At 38.5% G+C, this 25026-nt stretch overlaps 2 protein-coding genes across 8 annotated transcripts in view; one reads left to right on the top strand and one right to left on the bottom strand.

The window, feature by feature from the left end:
* TRIP12 (thyroid hormone receptor interactor 12) overlaps positions 1-5961 on the bottom strand; it is an 81622-nt gene extending 75661 nt beyond the window's left edge. For all 5 annotated transcript variants that reach the window (XM_075031787.1, XM_075031792.1, XM_075031793.1 and 2 more), the window contains exon 1: positions 5766-5961. The gene's annotated coding sequence lies outside the window, so the exon portion shown is untranslated. The remainder of the gene's footprint in view (positions 1-5765) is intronic.
* A 171-nt stretch (positions 5962-6132) lies between these two features.
* FBXO36 (F-box protein 36) overlaps positions 6133-25026 on the top strand; it is a 32835-nt gene continuing 13941 nt past the window's right edge. For 2 of the 3 annotated variants that reach the window (XM_075031800.1, XM_075031801.1), the window contains exons 1-2: positions 6133-6436; positions 14612-14686. In XM_075031800.1, coding sequence (XP_074887901.1) covers positions 6341-6436; positions 14612-14686 — 171 coding nt within the window. In that variant the 5' untranslated portion in view covers positions 6133-6340. The remainder of the gene's footprint in view (positions 6437-14611; positions 14687-25026) is intronic. The other variant, XM_075031802.1, reaches the window with a different exon arrangement.

Here is a 25026-nt window from a genome sequence, read left to right as displayed (position 1 = left end):
GTATTTTTCATTTCCACATTTATTTACCTGCACTTCTACTTTTATATCTAAGCAGTCTAGGACTAAGAGAGGAGGTACAGAACAGACTTCAAGCACACAAAAGCCCATAGTACAGAGAGAAGATAATTTCTCCTACCCAGAGTGGATAAGACAAACCATAACAAGCTCATAGAAAAGCAAGTAAGACAGAAGTTAGACATGGAGAATGATAAGGGAGAACAAAACAGCATGCATGCTTTCTAAAAGCAAATATAGCATTAGACTAGACCTAGTTACCTTGGAGCAGAACTACATACCAGATGACCTATGAAGGTTTGTCCCAGGCTTATTTTTCCTAATGGTGTTACCTTTAGGAACTACCCCTAAAAATCAAAGTAAAAATTCTTCATTACAGTTACTGCTCTGCATTAATACCAATTGATATTAACCATGCTTTAAGTACACAACAGTAGTCAGCCACAAATCTGAAGGAGACACACATTGGTGGTATTGAACCTAATGCCTCTCTTAACTAGACAGCCTTCTGAAAGTTTAATACCTTTGTCCCCAAATAACACATGTACATCAGAAAATAAAGAACATGTTTGTATTCTTTCATTTCCACCTTTACAGAAGTCTAGCAAGTAGTTGCCGTTCTTTACACTAAGTTTACTTGTTTGGATGTTATGTAATAAAACAAGGGTTGTCAGCAACAAGTTACTCAAAGCAGAATAAACATTAAATATACCTTGCCTTCCAGATCTTCTAAAAAGCATTCTTGTTCAACAAGTACCAGGGACCTCAGCTTTAATTTTGAAATATGAAATTGCTCCCTACAATTCAAGGTTCCCATTCCAGGAGATGACTCAGACCCTTTCATACCCATTAAGAGGGTCAAATCTTTGCAGTTCAGCACGCGCACTTTATTGTGGACACCATCACAATACAGACCAATCCATTCAGAAAACACTGAGAAACTATGATTTCCTCCCCGCTCCATGAGGCAGCAGTGTACTGCCATACATTGCAGAGTCCTTCCAGTTTCCTCTCCACACATACCTTTGAAGGTTTGTTGGGGTTTTTTACCTGTCTTATCACTCCAGAAGATGGAGTTATTTTATTAGCACAGTGATCAATGAAAAACTATTTATTCAAGAGTAGATAAAGTCAAGTGGTGAGCAGGGCCAAGTGACCTCCAGAGATCCTTTCTAAACTGGCTTACTCTATGAATCATGGCAAGAGAGGCTTTTCTGGAGCAACTAGAGGCAACTATGGCTTGAACACCATTGCTAATACTTTTCATGCATCTTTAGTATTGAAGTCCAGTATTAGATCACCATTATTAACTTTTTTGATATATACTTAACTTTTCCAGTTTTTCCTATATAAAAGTCTTCACTTCAGAAGTTGACTATCTATTGCTCTTATATATGGCAGGTTTTCTGCCATATTTGTACTGATTATGTTCATGAGTCAAGTAAGACTGGCAACAGTCAGTACATTGCAAGACAAGCCTTATTATAGACAGTGAGAGTAAGCAGATTGGTTATATGTGCTCAAACCCTGGCTGCCAGACAGAATTGAAGGAGAATATGACTGCATATTTACAGTTAGATTCTACCAACTTGACAAGAAAAATTTTATCACATGGCAGGATTCAGAGAGAAATTGCTCCTCAAAACTAACCTTCACACTAAAGTAATCACCACTGGCATGTGAAAGCGTGCAGTGGAGAAGCTAGTTGACTTAGCACTGTCTTTCACAATGAGTGTACACTTGATATCATGTGTGGCTAGAAAATTTTTATTTACAGAAGATTGCTGAATTAATGTTTTCAAGTTAATCATTTTGTTAAGACATCCTGAAACAAGCAGCTACATACAAGCATTCTGTCATGCTTGATCACCAGCGAGAAGTCTGAAAATAGTTCTGCTCCTTGAGAAACACATTATTTCATGTAAATTGAAAAAATATCAGGAGGGAAAAAAAGAGTTAGTGTGACTTTGTTTTGCAGTTACCAACCTCATGTCCCAAATTAAAACTTAGCTATGAAAACACTCAGCAAGAAGTTGATTCATATACTGCCATAAATCTGCTATGATACTATATATAGATTAAAATATTAAGACCAAATTCAAAGTATTACTTCTTCAGAAAAATAAACACACTGACCCAAAAGTAATCTTCCACCCTACCAAAAAATTCAGATGTACTACTACCTTCAGAGTCAGTACTGAATGTGGCAATAACAGCTTGAGGAAAGGTTTCCACTATTAAGAGTGTCATAGAGTCCACAAAGTGCTTTGTAGGGAGTGTTTCTAATTTAACAGCTGATGAAGAGGACACAGATCGTGCAACAGGCCAATGGGAAATCCCAGAAACATTCCAGGTTAAGTTTAACAATGTGATAGTACACCATGTTGTACAACTTTGGGATTTGATTATACTTTGTCACAATAATTTAGTCTCAGTGGGACAGAAGACAGACTCATGATCAGAAGTGTTCTACATGATGCTTACTAATTAGCTTGTTAGAAAATATAGCACGGTGTATAAATATAAGATTAACACACATAGTTCTGAGATTCACTACAAATTAAGTACAAACATGTCAGTTAGTCAAACAATAACTTTCCTACTCATGCTTTGGCTTCATTGCTTAGAAACAAAAGGAATTTAGTCAGGTTATATTCCTGGATTGTCCCAAAGTAAGTAACTGTACTTACTTTGTGTAAGGACCCACACAGAAATTCATCATGTCTTCATTCATGACACTGAAGTCAACTGCATTATCTTTTTGCTAAACTGCTGCAGAAGGCATACAGTGTCTTTGTTACCTATAGCTTTCAGCCTCAAATTTAGGAATAATTTTATAAGAACAAGTTTTCATTACAATTTTTTTCTGTAATATTTACATTCTGGGTTTGAAGACAAACAGTCAATATGCAATTTAAAAAGGAAAATAAAAAATGAATTTTTGCATGATTCCTGATTGAGAATGACAGTTCTGATTATTCATTTACTGGGAAGATACAGGTTGTTTCCCTAATGGTCACTTTGGACTGAAGAACTTTTGCAAGACATCAGAAGACACCATTTTCATAAGCCTCTTACTCAACAGGTTGGCACTCCTACTGAAGTAGATCTGCTATATTAGTAAGTAGTAATGTTACACTGTGAATGACCTACAATTTTTCTACTAACAGCTAAGACCTGTTCAGGCTCCTACCTATGGAGCCATCTGGAGACTGAAGAATATTCAGACTTAAAGTTGTCAATTCAAGCTTACTACTCCCAATTTTTTCCAGAGACTCCCTAGGATTGAAAAGAAAATCAGATTACCTATATTTCTAACACAACAACAGGATACACCAAATAAAACTAAAAAAACCCTCCCACTATAAGATCAAAACCAGTCTATATACAGACCCAAGCCATTCACAGCCAGCTACATCTTACAAATACAGAAACTATTACAAGCTAAAAACATGTAAGTTTCTGAAAACTTGAAGTATTATTTACAGTATTTACTCACCAGAACACTGCTTTTAAACTTTAGTTCAAGTATAACATTAATTGTTAATCTATAAGCTGCAGAAACTGAAATACTAATGTTTTCATACATACTTTCATTCCTATCAATGTTTATTAAATAGGCTACCAAACAATAGAAAGGTATAGTTATTTTTCAAGTGCTCTCATGTTCATTATGCATATTTTTATACATATAAAAATATATTTTTAAAGTTTTACCTTAATAAAAAAAACTCTAAAACCTCACCAATCTGAGCAGAAATCAAATACCAAAAAACACCCCTGTACAATTAGGTCTTGGGAGTGGGAGAGAAGAGAGAGAGAAAACTGGAGAGAAGAGAATATAGCAGAGATAAACAGAAGTAATCACAGCAATGCTTGCTAGCTTTTGAAGTCTTACAAAGAAAGTATATCCACAGTGACAGTTCCCCTAAGAAAAGCTTGTAAAATTAATTTAATAAGTGATTAGAATTCCTCTTCTTTCTCATTATGAAGGATGTACTTCATATTTGTCAGGTGGTAACCACTCAACTTCTCTTTCTGACAGCCTTTAAAGCACCAGGAAGCTCAATATTCATAATACACACAATACATAAACTGTGGAAGTTACCCTGTTAGAGTAAAGTTTTGTGTTATGGTGTTAGAACCTCTGGATCAATATCATTTCTGCTGAAAAAGGCAGGAAGTAAAAAAAAAAACTAAAGTCTTTTGGAAAAAAATTCAAATCCAAATTATTATTGGATTGCTACACGTAATAAAACCACCCTCAAAACAAACTGCACACACTCTAAAAATGTTCCCAAGTTGCATGCCAGACTTACAGAATAAATTTAGGCCAGTACCAAGCACTCATTTCTTCCCCGTGTGCAAATGCGACACAATCAGGCCTCACATGCAGGCCTCTCTCTCCAATACAGGCAGGACCTTTGTTCGATACGTCGATGTTTTTCCCCCAAAGCCCTTGACATAACTTTCCATTCTTTCCCCTATTATTTTCCGGTTCACAGTCTAGACTTTCGGACTCCCGTTCTGTGAAAACCCCTGGCTGTCGAGAAAGCCAGTGCACTAGGAAGGGGGGGGGAGGGGGGGAACAATAAAAAAGTTGAACAGCAGGAAGACGGGCCTACAGGTCTGGCGAAAGCCCCGGTATCGGTTTGTTTCCCAGTCCCAGAAAACCAGAGCAGTAACCAGGAGGCGGCTGGCGTCAGTGCTACCAGCACCTCAAAACTTCTCCCACTCCCCAGCCCCCCCAGCCCGCCGGGGAAGGGGAAGGAGGAAGAGCAAGGCAGGAAAGGCAGAACCCAGCGTTTGATCAGCCTCCAAGTACGACGCATTATGCAAGCAAACGCGAGGACCAGGCAACTTGCTTCTTGACTGAAAGCAACAAAAACATCAGGTCTAAAACATTAACTGCGAAAATAACCCCTCTTGTGGGTAGCCAGCACTGTAACTCCGACCCTACAAGCGCCTCCATTCTCTTCCCACCTTCCTCCTCCCCCCCAAAAGCTTGTGAAATATGGACGTCGGCCGATTATTTAGCATTTTTATCGAGCCGGGCAGGGGGGGAAGGAAAGAGGAGTTGCTATTTTTTCCTTTAAGATATTCGATAGCTCCTTCGGGGGGGGGGGGGGGAAAGGGAAGGAAAAAAAAAAAAAAGAAAGAGCCATTAGGGAAAAGGGGACCAACCAGAGTGGGGGAGGGAGAAGACGGGGAAGGGCATACAAATCGGTACGGCAGTGTCAACACTGACACTGCCCTTTTGTATCAAGCGGCTACAGAGGGCCCCGGGAGGGGAGGCCGCGCTCCCCCCACACGCCGGGCAGCCCGGTCGAGGCGACACGGCGGGCAGCAGACCTGCCCGGCGCCGGGGGGAGAAGGGATGTCCCTAGAGCGGGCTCCGGTGACTGCCTGGCCATTTTGTCAGCTCCGTTTCCACCCCTTCCCTCCTCAGCGAGAGCCCCCTCCCCTCGCCCCATTACACACCTCCGGGCCTTCCCCCCCTCCACAGACTCACCAGCGCGGCGTCGTGTCGTCCCCGTCTCCCGCCCGCCCCCCCATCCGCAACAATGCTCCGGGATGGCGCTGCTCCCCTCCCCCTGCCCCGGGCCGCCGGGAAGGGCAGCTCGGCTAATGCCGGGGATGACACAACAGGCCCGGCCGCCCGGCCCAGAGGCTGCCGAGGGGCCCAGCGCCACGCCACCCCGCGCCCGCCTCCCCGGCGCCCCCTGAAAGAGCGGAGGGACCCCAGGTACCTAGTTTGTCCCGATGCGGCCTCCGCAGACGCTCCGTGCCTCCCCTCCTCCCGGCAGCAGCCGCCTCTCTTCCCTTCAATTATCAGCTGAAGCCGCAGCACCGAGCAGCGCCTCGTCCGCCGCCTCCGCCGCCGAACCCCTTCCAGCGGCGCGAGGGGGAGGCTGCGGGACTACTTTCTCCCGGCGCCGGGGCTCCGCCGGGGCCTGCGCGCCCCCCGGGCCGACGGGCGGCCCCTGCCCCGGCTGCCGCCCCCCACGCAGCCCCCGCTGCGGCCGTGTGCGGGCCCCGCTCCCTGCGCTCGGCGGGGTCGGCGGCCGGCGGCCGGTATCCCTCCGCCGGGGTCGTCACCCCTGGGTCCGCGCGAGTGTCTCCCCTCGGGGGAGGGCGGGGGGCGCGGGAGGGGGGTGGAGCCGGCGGGGGAGCGGGGCTCTGCCGGCGGCGGGGGCGAAGATCCTGCCCGGCCACCGCGTTACTGCCGGCCCGGCTCCTTTAAGAGGGGGCTGGGCTCCCGGTGACCCCGCGTGATGTCCGCCTCTTCCTGGTTGCCATAGACACCGCCCGCCAGCGTCCCAAAATGGCGTCGCTGCTGGGGGAGGAGGTGTTCGAGACGCGCGGGCAGGCCCCGGCCCCCAGCAAGGACTTCTGCCAGCTGCTCGTCACCCGGCGGGAGGTGGGTGCCGGGCTGCCCGCCCGCGGGCGGGGAGCGGTGTCCGCCCCGCCGTTCTCTTCCCCTCACCTCCTGGTCGCCGCTTCCTCCTCCGCCCGGGAAGGAAGGCAGGCAGGCAGGCGGTCGGGGCCTGCCCCCGGCTCCTGAGGCAGCAGTGGCTTCAGTGAGGGCCTGTTCTTGGGGAAGGGTGGGTGAGGAGCGGAGGGGCTCGCAGCGCCATGCCGGGGAAGGGCGGGGGTCGCCTATTAACGCCTGCAGGTAGCCACCCGCCAGGCGCTACCACTAAGTGCTGCTGGTTTGGCCTCCGGAGGGCTGGGAGCGCCTTGCTGCATGCCGCCTTGGGATGGGGTGGCGGTAAGCAGCTGGGGAGCAGGTAAGGGTTTGCTACTAAAAAGGGTTATTTCCTAGCGTAGGCGAAAGTGTGTCTGGACGAGGAGCCTCTGTATGTGGGAGATGCCTTCTACCTCGACTATCCCAAGCCTGTGGAAAGGGCCTCTGGGTGAGGGCCAGAGGAAGGCAGGAAAAAAGATCCTTCAAAATGGTGACTTAGTAGCCTTGCAAAGAAGTATGTACACATCTGTGATTTTTGTAACCTTAAACTTAAGTCTACTCTCAGAAATGCCTCACAAATAAATGAGATGCTAACATTTAAAGTAAATAAATAACAAATCCTTAAGTAATAGTATTTCTCCTAAGGAGAGACAAGTTTAGCTGCACTCTCAGAGGTGGGGGGGGACACAATAGTCGAACATCTCATTCCAGGAAAATAAAATTAAACTGCCCATCTGTGAATGGGAAGACTGTCTATATTTTCCATATGGTACCTGAAGATGTTTAGGTGTCCTGTCTTATGGCTGTGTGCATAACTGGTTTTCCAATCAGGGAAATAACCAATGCTAAATCTCCCAAAAGAGATATTTTTTTGAACTTTTTTTGAAATGTGCTGCAAAATGTGCTATATGAACATTTTTCAGAATAATCTAATAGTAATCATCAGTGAGGAATATTTGACAGTAAATGAATGAGATTTAACAAATCTGATTATGAGTTCATAAGGTTATGAAATAAAAATGTAAATCTTCTATAATTTTTGTTTCATTTTGACTATTTTTGACTGGGTTGACTTCGTATGTATAAGAGATGAACATAGAAGCACATGTCACACTGGACATACTGATTTAGAAGTTGTGAAGTTTCAAAAACTTTTCTGATAAAGTTTTTAAAATGTCTCGCTGGAACAAAAAAACAGCATATTTTGAAACTAGGAGGAAGGTTTGGTTTGGTTTTCCCAAAGTAAACCAAAATAGCAAACATATTTTCTTCCAGGGATGAGGGAATTGTCAGGTTTGTAACGGAGAAATTAGAGGGAGGGGAAGGTGACAAACTGAAGTTCAGCTGCAATTCCAAATGATTTGTGTTCTCTATATTACATACTCCTTCTTTTGGTCTCTCCGGTGCTGAGATTTTCTTTTTAAGTCACCAGTGTCTTTAGCAGTTTCAGAAGGGGTTTTGGTTTTGTTCTCCTCAAAAGAAATGTAAGGTAGAACTGACAAGGCAGTTGAGTTCCACCAATATTGAGACTAATTACAGTGCTGCACAATAGCTGGGAAATACATGCTTTTCTGTAGCTGAAGTCTTGCAATGGGCCCGTCCCATTGACCTCATGGGAGTCGCATCAGTGCCATGCTTGTTCATGGAGTAAGTAATCGAGTGTTACGGGTTTTCTACCATTCATTTTTGCACTCAGATAATAAAAATAAGATGTCCTTATTATCTTCATTTTTTTGGTTCTCATATCAGTTTCCTGTCAAATACTTCAGATATCTATTTTTGGTTTTGTTTTCAGCTGCCCAAATATATCCTCAAAACAAACCAAAGCCAGTTAACATAAACTGTGCAAAAAGCTTTGTAACTGTCAGTGGAAATAAGTTAAAATTATTCTGTAAATGTTTATTGTACAAAAGCATTACCAGGAAGCTAGTGTCATTGAAAAAGAACTGCTTTGGATCATCTGAAGAACTTCATTTTATTTGAGTATGATGCAGTGAACATATGTATTTGAATATATCACTATATCCTCTGAAGCTGATGTATCTGATTCCAGCAAAACTTCCCAATTCAATTGCATGTGAACTAGCTGAAAACAACTAACTTCACATAAGTAATTTCTGCAGTTTTAACTGTCATACGTGTAAAACTTCTGGATGCTAGTTAGCCTTTCTGCAGACTATGAAATCTCCTGAGAAGCTGTCTGTGTCAAAAGTAATAATTGGAGGTATAGGCATCACTGATGTGCTGAGTTATGTATCATGTAAAATATATTTAGCCGTACTGTGTTAGCATCTAGGAGGCCTAGTTGTTAGTTCACGTTCCCAGTATGCTATTTTGCAGTCTTCTAATAAATAATAGTCATTGCCTGAAAGACCTTACAGCCTCAGACTCCAACTTTGCACAGTAACATGAATGCTGAAATTTGCTACTTTGAATAGTCCCATTCTTCAAAGTCAGTGGTTTCAAAACAGTTCATTGTTTTTCTTTAAAAACAAAAAGGGAGTTTGTGGCTGCATGGTGGATTTGTATGAAGGCTCCCAAATTGCTGTGTGTGTTGCCCTACTTTGAATGGTCTACATGGTCTTTACATGAGCAGTAAATTCAGCTCCTTCAGGATGAAGTTACTAGTTTACCAGGCATGTCTTATATACCTCCAGAGTGCATGTACCTGTGGTCATGGCCAGGAGTTCTGGGTATCAGCTGACTATCAAGTCAAACTGTCCTAGAACCAGAAATTTTCTACAAAAACAGAAGGTCTTAAGGATGTGTTAGGGCAAGAAATTTAGTTGGACGAGGAGGCCATATCTGGGGGGAAAAGCAAGTCCATGGCAGCAGGCTTTGTGTTCAGGCAAGTTGTGTGAAATGTCTGTGGCTTTTGTTTAGCTCTTCCCTTATTCTATGGAACTGATATCTATCTTCCATCATGCAGCCTGGTATGTTAGGGATGTTCTGCTACTGCCTCAAGATCAGCACAGTAGGCCCAAAATGTTGTATATTCTATAACTAAAAATAAATGAACTGGAATTGCTGTAAATTAAAGGATGTCTCTGAGAGCAGAGTTAAGCATACGCGAAGAAGTTTGCTGAAGCTAAGTATAGGACAGTAGTCAAATAAAGAGGACAAGACAGACAAAAAGGGTACCTAGAGTGTGATACCACAGGGCACATCCTCAGCTGTAAGCATGTGAATTATTTTATTACTGCAAAAATAAATTGAAAAAACATTTATTTTATTACTTTCAATGTTGTCAGTTGTAATAATAGCAAGGTTTGTATTCAGCATGTTTGTATTTAACTTGAATTTAGAGAAACTAGAACACCTGGAAAGAGGAAAGCAGGGCCTGCTGTGGACAAACAACATAGTGGAAGCAGACAAAAGCAGAGGCTACTTTGAACTTTTCTAATCAATCAAATGCAGCAGTAATTAAAAAAAAAAATAGCTAGAAATACACCCACTTGTCTGTGTGGGTGTACTTGTGTCCAAAACGTGACAAGGAGACCCTGACGGTAACTTTCCATTTTGCAGCAAGAGACAGCTGCCATCCCATATGCAAATTCAGTTTCAATTATATTTCAAAATTAGAGCTGTTAATCAGGACTTTATAAACAAAGATATTGACTACAAAGTAGTGAGCATGCACTTCCATTGAGAAGTTAGGAAGGGAAGATTACCAACTAGTTTCTACATAAGCTACTTAAAGGAGGAAGTGTAAGAAGGGGAGAGCCTTCTAACTCATTGCAAATAACTCTTCTAAAAGTAGACTGTATAGAGGTACAGATGCATAAGTGAGTCTTCACAGAATACAGTTCAATCAGTTGGATTGTGTAGAAGGAGACATCTTTTGAACCATCAGTGAAGAGAATTTTTTTTTCAAGTAGCTATTTTAAGGTTGCAATCGTAACTTTACAAATGCAGGGAAACTCACATATTTCCCCTGTGTGGGCATCTACCAGTCCCGCTGCAGAAATAAAAGACTGAAAGAGATGACTTCAAGTCATCAAGTCCTAGTCCCTGCTGTTTCATCCAGCCACATAATAGATTTTCATGGCATAAATGGGACTTGATGTGTTTCAAAGGTAGTGAGGCTTTTTTTGCCTTGCAACTTCACACAGAACAACTGCTCCAGATGATCACTTCTCTGATGGTTAGAAATGCAGTTATACAGACTAATTTACAGCTTATTTTGTGTGGGGATATCTTTTAGCTTGAATACTGCCCTTGAATGTAGGTAACAATGTTATATATGTGTGTATACATGTTTGTGTGTGTGTGTATAAAAGTGTTATATATATTTAATAAATATGCCCTCTTGATAGGGTTTGTTTTGTTTTTTCAGTCTCCACTTGTGAAACAGGCTCTCTGCTTTCTGGTCACTTTAGTATCTTTTTGCTGCATTTCTTCCCATTAGAACTTCTGTTCTTAATAATAATAAGTCTTATGACTGCCATGTGCAAAGGCATTGTTACTTCCCTGTGTCTTCTGGAAAATTCCGTGTGATTTAAATTTTAGGATTGTATTTAATTTTCTCTACCAAAATCACATCAGTGACTCTAGATCATCCTTTGATCAGTTATTATTCCAATGTCTTTCTCCTCTGTCAACTTTCAATTTTGGTTTATGGCAGAAATTATTTCTAATGAATGACTTTGCCATTTGTACTTTTCAATTTTTTATCCCCCCCCTGCCCAGGAGTGCTTTGAGTTGTTATGAAGGAGAAGTTGGTGTACATGTCAGGATAAACATACTGAATAGAAAAAACATGCTTGGCCATAAAACATGTACTAGGAATCCTGCTAGAATTCATGGGAACAGTGGATAGTTTTTGTTTTGTGTGAGTGCATGTAATATTAGATAGAATGGGAACCTTTTTCTCTCAAGACTGACATCAAGGATGGCAACTTAACATATGCCTTTCCACCTACCTTTCACTGTAGATGTTTCTCAATCACTCTTGAAATACCAAATTAATATTGGATATGCCAGTTACGATTTGGCAAGGTTTGTCACAAACAACAATAGGCATTATCTGTTTGTACAAAGCAAGCAATAAATCATATGGCTTCCAACATTAAACATAAGATGACTTCAGATAGCCACACAAATAACCTTTCAAAATAAAATTTCTTATAAATTGTCTACAGATTATAAGTACAGGTTTTGAAAACTGCAAGAGAGGAATCCAGATGGTGGGGTAGTGTAGAAAAGGTCGGTCACTCATTTTGGTCGAACAAGGAGTATAGACACCACCACCACCCCCACCTCAGAAAAAAGAAAAAAAAAAAGTCTGGTGCTTAATGTGCTTATAGGACAGGCTGATAACTAGAAAGATGAAGCTGGTAACAAAAGAAACGTAATGGGAAAATGATCCACTCAACGTGTAATTAATACTAGCATCTGTCACCATTTAATGAGTGCTGCGCTAATCAGAGGATTTTGTCATGTTAGTAAAATGTTTAGCTACTTACCCGTAAAAGACAGGCATCATATGTATACAAAACTAATGTCATTCTGTGCAATATTCCACATATGATCTGCTCATATAACAGTCAGGATAACTGAATTTTATCGAATACGTAACTGCAGAATTGTATGTTTTGTCAGAGATCAGCAGCTAGATTCTCTAACAAATATATACAGGACATCTAGATGAGCAAATAATGTAAGTAACTAGGCAAACAGTTCTGATGACTGTTCTTGTTCTTCACCCATCATTGCTTCTATTGTTTAGTGTTCACTTCTATATCTTCAGTCAGTTTCTGATTAAATCGATATATTCTGAGCACAGCATATTATTTTGGATAGTGAGAACTACAATATTTTCTTAAAAGATCCTGTAATTCATTATTTTAATTTCAAAAATAAGGGTTTTTTTCTGGCTTTTTTAGTTGTAAGTAAAACTTCTGAACCTACAGCACTTAAATCTTAAAAAACATTTTTTAAAAAAAAAAGAAATCCCTTTCCAATAAACAACTTGGTTCCATGTCAGATCTCTATAAATCCTAAATTAAAAAAACAAAACAAAACAAAACAAAACAAAAACAAAAAAACCAACAAAACTTAGCATTTTCAATAAAATTTTGATTTTATGAGACATTAATAAGTGGCTGTTTTACTGGTTGTGGGTTGGTTGTTTTTCAGTTGTGAGTACCTTCAGGCTGTATTGAAACCTGCAAGGATAGTTCCTCCATTTTGAAAAATGATACTGTAAAGTTAACTAAGTGTTGCCTTTGTATCTTGGGCTTGTTTTTAAGTCTTAATCATGACACTTGATATATAACCTATTTGATTGACAAAAGATGCCATTTGAAGTGCTTAAGCCAGAGGGACTGGAGAAAAAAAAAATTGACAGATGTTATTATAGTAATTAAGCTGAAATTAATTTCATGTTATATGAAACTTTTTTTTGCAAGATAAGTCTGATTTTTAAGTATAGAACTGTGGGAGGTGAACCTTTTTCAAAGTCATACTATTTTATTTGCATTTGAAACCTGAAGGATGCCATACCAGTTATTGCCTAGCTGGACCAATTCTATTCAAGTCTCTTCTTTGACATTTCAAATGGAGAATTTTGAATTCTTAACAAACAAAAAGAGCGCAGAAACTTCTCTAAAGGGGATTTTAAAAATGATAGTTTTGTTATGAGCTATTTGCATAGAGGACTTTAATTGCATAAAACAACTTCTTGTTGTTGTTGTCTTAAATCAGAATTGTTTCAAGCATAGTTTGGTGACTTCAGGAGAAGGAAGCCATTTTGTTCTAGCTCAGGAAATGCTCTGTTATACTGAAAAAGTGTATTTCCAAAATAATTGAACACTTTCATGGTAATGGTATCACACAGTATTAAGCAATTATTATCAGGAGAATGTTTGTTATGCCTAAAATACGTAGGGAAATCTCCTTTGCTTTTTTGCTGTCTCTAATTCAGATATCTAAGTAAACAGCAGAGCTGTTTGGAAAATGGAAATAGCTTCTCTGGGGAAATAATGCGATATTGGAAAACCATGAATATTGTTGTCAGGTATTTCTGTCCAAAGCTAAAATATGTTGGTTTAGCAATGTTGTGATATTGTGGTATAGTTTGGATGCCTGATAGTATCTCTCACTTCATCTGTAATGCACCACCTCTGGATGTATGCAGTTGCTAGAACTTATCCATGACAGTTTGGGAAAGATTTGTGGATTCTTTGGTCATGCTGCAACATTGAAGATGTAATCCAGCACAAGAACCCAACTGACATAGGAAAATTTGGACTTCTAACAAATGAAATGCAATTTGTGATGTGTTGCAGTAGCAACATTGGCATTTCAGGACTTTCCTTACTGGTGGATCAAGGTTTCTCTGCAGAAGGCATCACATACAGCAATGTAAGTGGTGGGACTTTTCCTTCCCAGAAGACTCAGTTCTCTCATGTTTTGGGTTGTTGTTTTGATTTTTTTCCCCCACGAACGTTACTAAATGTGTAACCCTGTGAAACATTCATTTATTAATTTGAAATTAGAGATATAACTGATACTGAGTCCTTCAGTGGTTATTACTTGTGAATTTCAGTTGTTTGTGACCCTACAATAATTCAGTACTGTCATGTGGACTTATAAAATTCCTTTTTCAATAGTGGTTGAGCTGTTATTTGAAGATGCATTGGAATATTCTCATATCAATTTCAATTAAGGTATGTTAAAGATGATAAAGTAATTTTAGTTAATTCTCTGTTAGCATTATTTGCTATTAATCTAGTTTTCTGTATCAACTGGTAGTCTAGAGAGGAATTTTTTCTTTTGTCTAGGCTGGTTTTTGTCCACTTAGAACTGGTCTTTAGTATGTAGCCAGCAGTATCACACTGATTTGCAATGGTTTAGCTCCCATTTTATTTTAAGTTTTATGCATGCTTTAATATTTGTGGCTTTCTTCAAAGGTATCATGCTCGATCTAGTTCTACCTGCCAAGAATGATTTTCAGGTCATGAAAGTGTAATAGTTTCTCAAGGTAAGCAATCACCACTGTCTTCTGCTTAATTAAGTAAATGTTTCCTAAGGTACCTGAGTGTCTGTTGTTTACATGATCATTATTGTCAGTGCTTGTTCTTCCAGAGAAAGATTTAGTTATATTCTTCACTTGCCTTACTTTAGGTAGTACGTCCCTTATCCCCGTTGCTCTCTGTCTTGGGAAACCTCAGGAGTAATTCTGCTTTTGTGTTACCAAAGGTAAGTTTGTGTTCCTATCTGTTGTCTTGTTTCCCTTCTTCCTGCTTCAAGTTAGGAAAATAATTATTTCTTCTTTTCTGTTGCCTTTAACTAAGAGCAATTTTCTTATTTTTGACATACACAGCAGCATTCATCACGAAGAACCATCAGCTATGTTTACTTGACTAGGTGTACCATATATTTATACTTTGTTCATTTATCAAAAATCAATTAAATGCACTCAGTAGTCTGTTCAAGGGAAGGAAGAAGAAAAGTAGAAGGCAAAGCTAGAAAAGGATCAGGATTTTTATCTCAAGGTGTGCTAGGCTATGAAAGGTCTTATCTAAAGATGCACCACTGTAATTTAAAGTTTGTTTTTAAACAAACTTCTTAAAGCTGGTGTCCTGGTTTCGGCTGGGATAGAGTTAATTTTCTTTCTAGTAGCCAGTATAGTGTTATGTCTTGGATTCAGTATGAGAAGAATGTTGATAACACACTGATGTTTTCAGTTGTTGCTAAGTAGTGGTTATACCAAGTCAAGGATTTTGCAGCTTCTCATGCCCAGCCAGCAAGAAGGGTGGAGGGGCACAAGAAGCTGGGAGGGGACACAGCCAGGCCAGCTGACCCAAAGTGGCCAAAGGGGTATTCCATACCATGTGATGTCATGCCCAGTATATAAACTGGGGGGAGTTGGCCTGGGGGGGATTGCTGCTCAGGAACTAACTGGGCATCAGTTGGCAAGTGGTGAGCAATTGCATTGTGCATCACTTGTTTTGTATATTCCGATCCTTTTATTAGTATTGTCATGTTATTATTACTGTTGTTATTATTATTTTCTTCCTTTCTGTTCTATTAAACTGTTCTTATCTCAGCCTACGAGTTTTACCTTTTTCCTTACGATTCTCTCCCCATCCCACTGGATGAGTGAGTGAGCGGCTGCGTGGTGCTTAGTTGCTGGCTGGGGTTAAATGATGACAGCTGGTCTAAACTGCTCTATGGATGCTTATTGTAAAGATTGACTTGATTTTGATTGGGTATAAACTAAATCAATTTGTGTTAAATTGAAATAAGCCTAAATTAAACCAAAGTAAAAGTGCCTGCAGCTTTTGGATGAACTTTGCTAAATTAGATTAAAATTGTGCACTGGGTGCAACCAGTGTAAATGTCATTTTTTGGATGAAACCTGAATGAGACAAATTATCTGGAGCAGTGTAGTAACTAGAAGAAAGAACATTAGTGCACAGCAAACTGATTAAAATAATTTGTCAAAAAAGGCAAAATGATATGGGAGAACCAGAAGCCTAGGAGAGAGTGTCTGAAGCTAGAGGATGATTGTGAACAATAGAGTAAAAGGAATGACAACAGATGGGGATTGCAGGCAAGAGAAGCTGTTTAGCTGGAAAGCATCAAAAGAGCAAGCAGATACTTGTGACAGAAAAGTCAATGTATGTTTTTAATATACATGCACATCAAATGATTATGACAACTGATAATGAAAGGATAGATTTCAGTATTCGCTAAGTTGGTGCTACAGCTGAATTGTGGAGTTGTTCCCTCCTGTGCAGTTTACAGTGAGACTGAAACCTAGAGGTAACAAGTGTTAAGTTTAATGTAAAACGAGTAATTAAAATTGAACTGGACAAAACTAGTGTTTGAAGAAACAGAAAGAAAAAAAACCCACCTTTTCAGAGAGCATGCTACCTGTAGTACTGAGAATAAGGGCATACTTGTCACCACAGATTTTTCTGAAAACTGGAGATACAGGTAGGAATCAAGTATATTGAATACCTGCACAATGTGATGGGTTCTTTAGTGTTCCTGTCGTTTGATCAGGTGAAATTAAAGCTGTAAATATACTGCAAGGGAACTTTGAAAAACTCATTGAGAGTGTTAGTCTGTTCTTAAAAATTGTGATGAGATTTTAGGGGCCAGCACAATAGACATTTCTCAAAATTCAGAGTAAGAGATGTCAGTGCTGAAAGTGAGCTGACCATGTAATAATATAGGAAAACAGTTTTCAGCAGATACTAGATTAAACTAGTTGCAGATAAATACAAATCAGGATAATAAGAAGTATCCAAGAAGGGAGCAGTGGGATGATGGAACTAAGACTTCATCTGTAATAAAAAGGATTGCCAGTGATGTGCACATGCTCTGCTAAAGGAGATGCAGATTCTATAGAAAAGGACTTTCCGTTTTAACACTGCTAGACTTTAGGACTTTTTATACACATAGCAGGGAGTCTGACTGTTTGGGTTTTTTACTCTAATGAAGAAGAAAAAAAAACCCCAAACAAACAGAAGAAATTTTAAGACCTGAAATTGTAACAAGGAGACCTTGAAACTGAAGTAAGGAGGACGAAACTAAAAGAAATAGTTTCAGATGAAACCTACCAGTGTCTTATCCATATAGAAAGGAATGTTATGTCTTGCACTTAGCTAGCATCCTTTGTTCTGTTAAATAGTGGAATAATCTCTTTGTGGCAGTCTTATCTAGGTCTGCCTGTTTAATCGTGTTAATAAATGGCAAGTATCATGCTCATAATTGAAGACTCTGATCCTCAAGAGTAATTTTTTGTTCCCTCTGATAGTGTTGCTTTCCCCTCAGCACATAACCCCCTCCTTTCTGTATTGTCTCTCACTCTTCTGCTCTTGTATTGTTTCCTCTGATCTGTGTGCACAAGTCTGTATAAAGGTAGCACTTAGGCTGCAAAGCACCTGTGATAAAGACCTTTAGCTTTTTTTTTTTTGCTTATTTTCTCACCTTTTTATTTATTCCCCCCCCCACCCCCCAAGCTCTGGGAAAACCAATGAGGAAAGATACTAATATAGGAATAAACCTGGCATGTAACTGAGAGGAAGGGAAGAGAGGGAGGGCAAGGCAGCAGATTTCTTACTCAAACGTAACTAATGCATTCCCCAAAGGAAAAGATAATTATTTTTTCCAAGCTTTTTATTCCATCTTCCTCCTGTATTTTACTAAAATATTTTTCAAATGCTTTCAGTGGAAGCCTTTGGTAGTCATGTACAAGCACGCATGCACAGAGCTGATCCCTTAGTTTAAGGGGGTTCATGTTTCTGAGTATGAGTGAAGTGGGAGAAAAATTAACAGCTTTGTAGTTGCTACATATGAAATTTTGGAATTGTGACGTTTCTTTTCTCCTCTTCTCCATGCACTTGAAATATTTGTTAATAGCAAGTCACGGAACAGTTTGCATTGACACCAGGAAGTCATCTTTCTTTCCATATGCCATTGTCTTTACAGCTGTACTCTACTGCAGTCACTGTTTTATTTTTGTTTGCTAACTAAATTGTTTTATCTTTTCTTGCTATTAATAGTTTGGTTTTCTTTCTCCAAAACCAAAGCAGACATAGGGGAGGGAAGTATGTGGGCTTGCATGATGGCTATTGTGATCCTGAGAAGAATCTGTACAAACTTGCAAGTACACACTGTTGTCTGAAACTTCAACCTGATGGTCTGAGAGAACTTTTTATTTTTCTTGTAGAACAGTTTCTTTAGCACAGCATATTAAGTTTGGCACTTCAGACTCTTTGGTATATCTGAACTGGACATCCCATAGAAAGACTGAAAAATGGACTATGTCTAATAAATGCCAGAGACATCTAATTTTTTTTTTCCTCATGAGTGCAAATGAGAAGGAAGTTACTATTCTGTACAGATGTGATCCTATCAGTGTAGACAAAATAGTAATTAGTATAACTTCCTGTACTATAGCAAATGCAAACATAGAATTTTGTAGCAATTTTCAAATGAAGCATGGGTGTCGCAAGTCCTACTTTAAATTTGGAAAAAAGGTAATAATTTGCCAGAAGAGCAAAAAGCATCCAATTTCACAGACATAACAGGCAGCAGCTAGTACCTATTTGATTTCATACTGTGCATGCCTGAAATGTGGAATGGCATCAGTGCATGGGTTTAGTTTAATTGCAGTTTGAACTCTTGCACTGTTGCACCCAGATGTGGTTCATTTTTTGTTCTTACTCCTAGAAAGTTTTCCTTCAAAGACTTCTGAGAACCCTAAATAAATGAAGGCTTCATTAATTGCACCCTGTTGATAGTCCATTTTGCCTTCATATCCAATGGAGCAGGTCAAAACCTGCCAGCAATTTTGAGGTACACAAGTATTATTTCACACACACACCCCCTCACCCTCCTCGAAACCAGTGTAGTTCATTCTGCCAGGCTGCATTTGCTAACAAACATTGTTTACATTCTTGCATATTAACCAAATCAAGACTCTCAAAATAATCTCCTTTGGCCAGTCATAGCAAAGTAACAGCTTTAATTGCAAATGTTCTAAATCAAGCAGAAAAATAAAGTCTTTATTTAAAAAAAAAAAAAAGAAAGAAAAAAGAAGTCAAAGCAATCATAACAATCAACTCTGTTTACTTCTGTACTTCCATCTCTGTGTATGATTAAAAACTTCAAATCACACAATCCTTCCTGAATCCATCTTTCTCCAAGACTGTAGGAAATGTGCTATATATTGTAGTAGTTATGAAGTAGTTTATGGAGTTTGTAATTATGACCACTGGATGTTTGTTAAAGAAAACAGTTGCAATGGAAGTAGCACAGTTGGTTTGTTATGTACTGCAAGCTGTAAAGGCTAAAGAGGCATTATTATTTTCTAGGTCTTTCCAAAGAAACATGCAGGTCTGCAGTTCATGTGTTGTACCTTAACAGCATTATGTGACTATTCCTTACTGCCTTGTGATTTACTCTAAAAGTAGTTTAAGTAGGTCTTAAGTGCATTATAAATGTTCTGATTTTAACTCAAATGTATTCTATATGCTTCAATAAACTGAGGAGTTTTATTACATGTGAATTTCAGTATATCAAGAAGAAATAACGGTGAACTGTGAAGATGGTCATTTAATCCAGATAAACCAGTCTTCTCTTCAAATTGCTGCTAACTTACAAGAACTACTTTTCTTATGCAAATATTTATGTACACTTGTCTTTACTATCTAAAACTTTAGAGTGCTGATTATTTTTTTTAAATAGAAACCTGTTATAAATGGTGGGAGGCTCAAATATATACAAGTAACAGTGCTGATACTACTTAATTAGTGAAAGGACAGGTGGAACATTGTCCCTGAGTAGCCGGTCAGAAAGTAAAAGAATATTTAAGAAGTGACTGTATAGCAGCAATAAAAGCTTGTGGGCTCACTAGCCTAGCACAGTTGGAGACTTACTTTAATTGGTGAACATATTAAATCTTTCTATTGATGTGGTGTAATTGGGAGGGAGAATGGTCTTGCTGGTTAGGTTATTTAATGTACTGTATTTTATCCTCTTCAGTTACAACTATTTGCACAGCAATATCCATTGGGAGAGGCAGAGTTAAATAGTACTGTATTGATTTACACTTCTTAGTAGTGTCCTTCTACCTGTCTCATACAGTATTGTTTTTTCTCTGAACATCTTACAAGACTCACCAGTATGTCCACTAAAACATAACTCATCTTTTAAACTCTGTAATAGCAGAATGATCAGGTTAAGGAGATGGATCTAAAGCCACAATGTGTTATAAGGAATCTTCTATTATTCTGTTTTTCATTGGTAAATGAACAAATTATTTAATCCGATAGGAGCCTTAATCACTTTCAGGATAGTACTGGTGAAGTTGTATGATGTGGAGCTAAGACTTTAGTACAAACAGTATTTTTCACTTTAGATAAAATGTTTAGGTAAGTATTTTAGCAGTAGTTTTGAAGCATTTTGTCTTCTATTAAGCTATTCATGTTTATGATCTTAAAGCCCAGTTATAAAATTAAGCTGTTTTTCTGTTGTTGCTTAGAAGATGGAAGATACCCATCTTCAATAGCAATGAGTGATTACAACTGCTTTTCAGCTCTGATGTTTATTACAGCAACCCAAAGTCTCCAAAATAAGGCAGACTTAAAAACATATATTAAGAGGGGGTTTGGGGGTTTGTTTTTTAAATCTCACTCTTAAATGGAATAAGGAAGCTGGAAATAACTGTTTGTCCTGACGGATAGTGAATTCCTTGTGAATTCTTCTTTTTACACTCTAGGTCAAGCTCAAGGCTGTGATATAATGATGGTGTACAGTAGGCCATCCATCCTCATCCTCTGCTGGCTCTTATCCATATTTTTATATTTACAAAGGACTGAAATAGCCAGCTGAACATTCACCTTATTTCCATACATATTATAGGGTTGGGCAAAAGTTTGGATTTTCAGGTAAGTGTCCTCAGGTGATCATATTTGCCAGAAAGCTCCATACAACATGATAGCAAGGCTCTGAAAAATCTAGTAGGCCACAAGAGAGAAGCCTCAGTGTTAACAGATTGAGATGCTGATGGAATTTCATAAAACTGGCAAAAGATGCCTCTCTGATTGCAGGGCTTAGGTCCTGCTGCAAAAAAAAGCTTATTGCAAGCAATGGATATGAAAGAGCTTTTTAATTTTTGTGTAGCCATCATTAATGAACTTAAACATGAGAGTGCCATTTTCTTTTGTGTAGAGACAGTGAGGAAATTATTACAAAAAACGTTGCTATGTAACTGTGCCAAGATCATGGTATGAATATTTGGTAATATTTGTTAAATGTAATTTCTGTAACTATCCATTTCTTTAACTGTTTCACAACATCTTGTGAGATACCTATATGTTGCTTGTTATGCTGTGTGAAGGCACAGTGGGAATATTTCTTGAAACAAAGGTGTCTTTTCATTGCCAAGAATCCACTTGGTTTTGGGGGCAGGAGAAAAAAAAGGAGACTTAACAGATTCTTCAGTTCCACAAGATCTGCATTCTTGCTTTTAAGTTAATCACAATATGCCATTAGTAGCCTTGCATGAAACTGCTCATTTGTGTTACTGTTCTTCAACAGCTTATACCAGAGGGATCAAAATAGCATTTGCTTTAGCTGCGTCAGTGTCAATGCATAAGGATAGCCTCAGTCTAGCTCTTTATATATTTATTTAACATTTTATTTTAGTTCTTTTGCAAATACCTATGCATTGTTGGTGCTACTTGGTTCCATAGTTTGCATATAATACATGGTTGCCTCACCTTGGTGAAAAGTGAGTAAATTTTTAAGGTACCTATTTTGCATTTTTTAAAGTGACCTAGAAGCCTAAGCTTCATTCACTTGCAAAATAAGCATAGCTCTGTCTAAACCTAAAGATTTCTATTGTCCTATTCAAATTTTCCTTTATTACTTTTGCAGTCAAAGCTGTAGTGTGGATGTAGCTGCAACTGTTTAAAAAGCTTTACAGTACTATAGTATCAGCTTCTCAATTAGATGTGGCTATGTTAGAATAAGAGTAGAAAAAGCTATGACAGGAGGAGTGCTTTTTCATAAGTAAAATTACATGTATACTAACAGGGACTGGGAAGGTGAAGAAAGCAGGTAAGCTGGTAGTTTTCACTGCTAATTAATTTCAGAATTTAAAAAAAATTATATATCTAGTGAGGGTGTTTGACTTCTTCATGCCTTGGAAATTCAGCTTAGGTTTACAAACTCTTAGGCAAGAGATTAGCTGATACTGGCTTCAAGCGATCAATTAACTGAAAGATATTTAGGTATACAGATCATAACTATAAGATATTTCTAAAGCTATCTCCTTGAAGAAGTTTCAGTAATGTTGATATTTATTCCACTTTTATTTTGTAATGATTTATGTGAGGGTGAAATGGGTGATTTCTATACTGAGGTGCATGAAAATTGAATGCTTAAAAAATAATAATTTATTTGATATTGCAGCAAAAATGCAACAATAATCTGCAAGAGAAAATGAGGTAAAATGAGGGACAGAAGCATTTGAATACTCTAATTTCAAAATCAAATAGTAAGGCAACATAAATTTTTATAGTCTCCTCCAATCCACAAAACCCAGCCAAAAGCAGAGATTTTTTTTATTTTTTTATTTTTTAAGTCTGTGGAAAAGTAATAGAATATGGGATTAAACAGCCTGGGAGAAGGGATTTAGTACAGGTAAAGTCTCTAAGACTAACTGAGAATGTCACTGTTTTTTTTCAGTAGAAGGCATAATGGCTCCTTCACTGCACAGGGGAGTGAGAGCTTGGACTGCAGTGACAAATCCAAGGCCAAAAAGAAAGACTGGGGACTTAGGCCATTCACCTGGGACAGAGGAAAATATTTGAATCTAGATCTCCTAAATCTCAGCAAGCACTGTTTTCTAGATTCTGGCATCACCTTCCTCCACCAATGAATGTTTAACTATTTAAAGTAGAACAACTTGAGAGAAAATAGGGAAAATTAATCTCCAAATAACCTGTAATCTGAGAAATTGTATTTTGAGTTACTAGTTTTAAGCAAAGCAGAAAGCTGAGTCTGGAGAAATTTGAAATCCTAAAAATGTGTATTGGTGAAGGAAACAGCCATTATAACAGGGCTTCACAATTCACACCATCTTTCTTCAGCTTCCCCCAGAGGTTTCTTATATAGTATGAGTCTGTCATGTAAGACTTGTCTCCTAGTTCTATAACTTCCAAAATAGATTAAGGGAAGGTTGAGCCCACCATCCTTAAAAGATGGCTCACCAAATGACAAACTTCAAAAATTATTTTGTCATACAATATGAGTAGTACTGAATAGTACTATGCTTCTGGTAATCTACAGTCCAGATTAGTTTTGACAATAGATACTTCCTAAATAGTTTATTTGTTGCTAATTTTCACTTAAATATTTTAGTTGGTTTATTTGCTTAAAAATTTGCTATGACTTTTTATCCAAAGCCTTGGGTGGTTGCTGCTGTTTCGATTAGGTTCTGCTCATCCTTTCCTCTTCTCTCTTTCATGAAGAAATGCCAATGGAGTAAGCAATGTGGTAGTGAATTGCTTTAACACTTGTACCTCCAAATAACATCAAGAATGAAATGTGTCCATGGTAACCAGGATGCACTTATAATACTTTCCATTCTTCATCTTTTTAATCTATACAAAAAGTATAGGTATTACAAAATATGTATTTTTCTTTGAGATAACAATGTGCTAGCAAATTACTGAGGTACCTGTAGTTTGTCCTGGGTATTTGTACATACAGAAGTTTTTAAATGGAATAGTGCTATTGACAGTTTGTAAATCAAAGAATAATGTTTAGAAAACACACAGTGGTATTTATATTAAATTACTTGAATATTTTACTTTTCCTGCGCCTCTGCTTGTTGGCCTGATCTTCCCATTCTGGCAGATAGTTCTGTTGCAGTGTGCTTCCTAGTATAGCAGTTAAGAAGAGGAGAGATTATTGAAATATGTATTTCTGTAATTTTTTGAAGTTTTTTAAATTAGCATTAAAATACTATGTAATTTATAATTGTACAACAATACTACAAGAAAGTAACTTTTTATAACTAAAACATCTACTGTGATTGCTCTAAAAATAGGATGGAAGTATTTAATTTGTAGAGTATTGACTTAGTGTTCCATTTTAGGGTTGGTTGGATTGTATAAAGATAAAATCTTATTTAAGAGTCTATACACACATATGTATATTAACCAGGTTTCTTTTCTCCTTTAACAATGATTTTTTTCGCTATAATACACTGTATTCTTGCATACCATTTTGAAGGGTATGCAAGCTGAGGAACATGTAGAAAGATGTCTTTTCTTTCTCCATTTGCATATCAGTTTTGTTCTGACCTTATTCTTGCCTCATGTTTTCCATAAATAAGAATGGAAGTAGCCTTACGTGCTGATTCTCCCTACATTGCTAGAGATAAAAAGAGCATTTGGAAGTACAGTACAGCATTCACTGTCCTATTATCACCATGGTGGGCTACAAACATACTAGTTTTAAAGCCTTCCCAGGTAGTGAGATCATCACTGAAAGAGAATGACAAGTGGTTTATAATCTCTTTTGCACTGAATCCTCATATTACCACTAGTATATTAAGTGGTGTTATTTTAGCAACATGGTGGTCTATACTGTGCGTGTACATTACAGAAATGTTAATTCTGCTATTATAAAATGTTTCAGTGGTGTAATTTATTTTTCATATATTAAATTCTAGAATGCAGACTAGATGAATGGGGGGTTTTGCCCTCAAAGAGGCAATTGTTTCATTGCAAAGGAATAAGGATAGTGTGTATCGTCATAAAATAGGATGAACTTATGCCACTGAGGAGGATGTTTTTTCTTTTATTTACATAATAAGGGTTATTTTGCAGAGTATTGTGGATATGTCTGAGAGTTAATCAAAGCTATTTTGTATGTATGCTATCAGAAATTATTTAGTCATCCCGACTACCCCCTTTAATGATACATTAGCCAAAATAAACATCAAAATGATAAATTTTAGCTGTCTACATTTGACATTGAAATGTAGATGTTAAGCCTTTATTCAAACT

The sequence above is a fragment of the Buteo buteo genome, chromosome 7, assembly GCF_964188355.1.
Source record: "Buteo buteo chromosome 7, bButBut1.hap1.1, whole genome shotgun sequence".
Classification (NCBI taxonomy): domain Eukaryota; kingdom Metazoa; phylum Chordata; class Aves; order Accipitriformes; family Accipitridae; genus Buteo; species Buteo buteo.
Note: the sequence above shows the minus strand (reverse complement) of the source record. Positions and strands in the feature narration are given on the sequence as shown.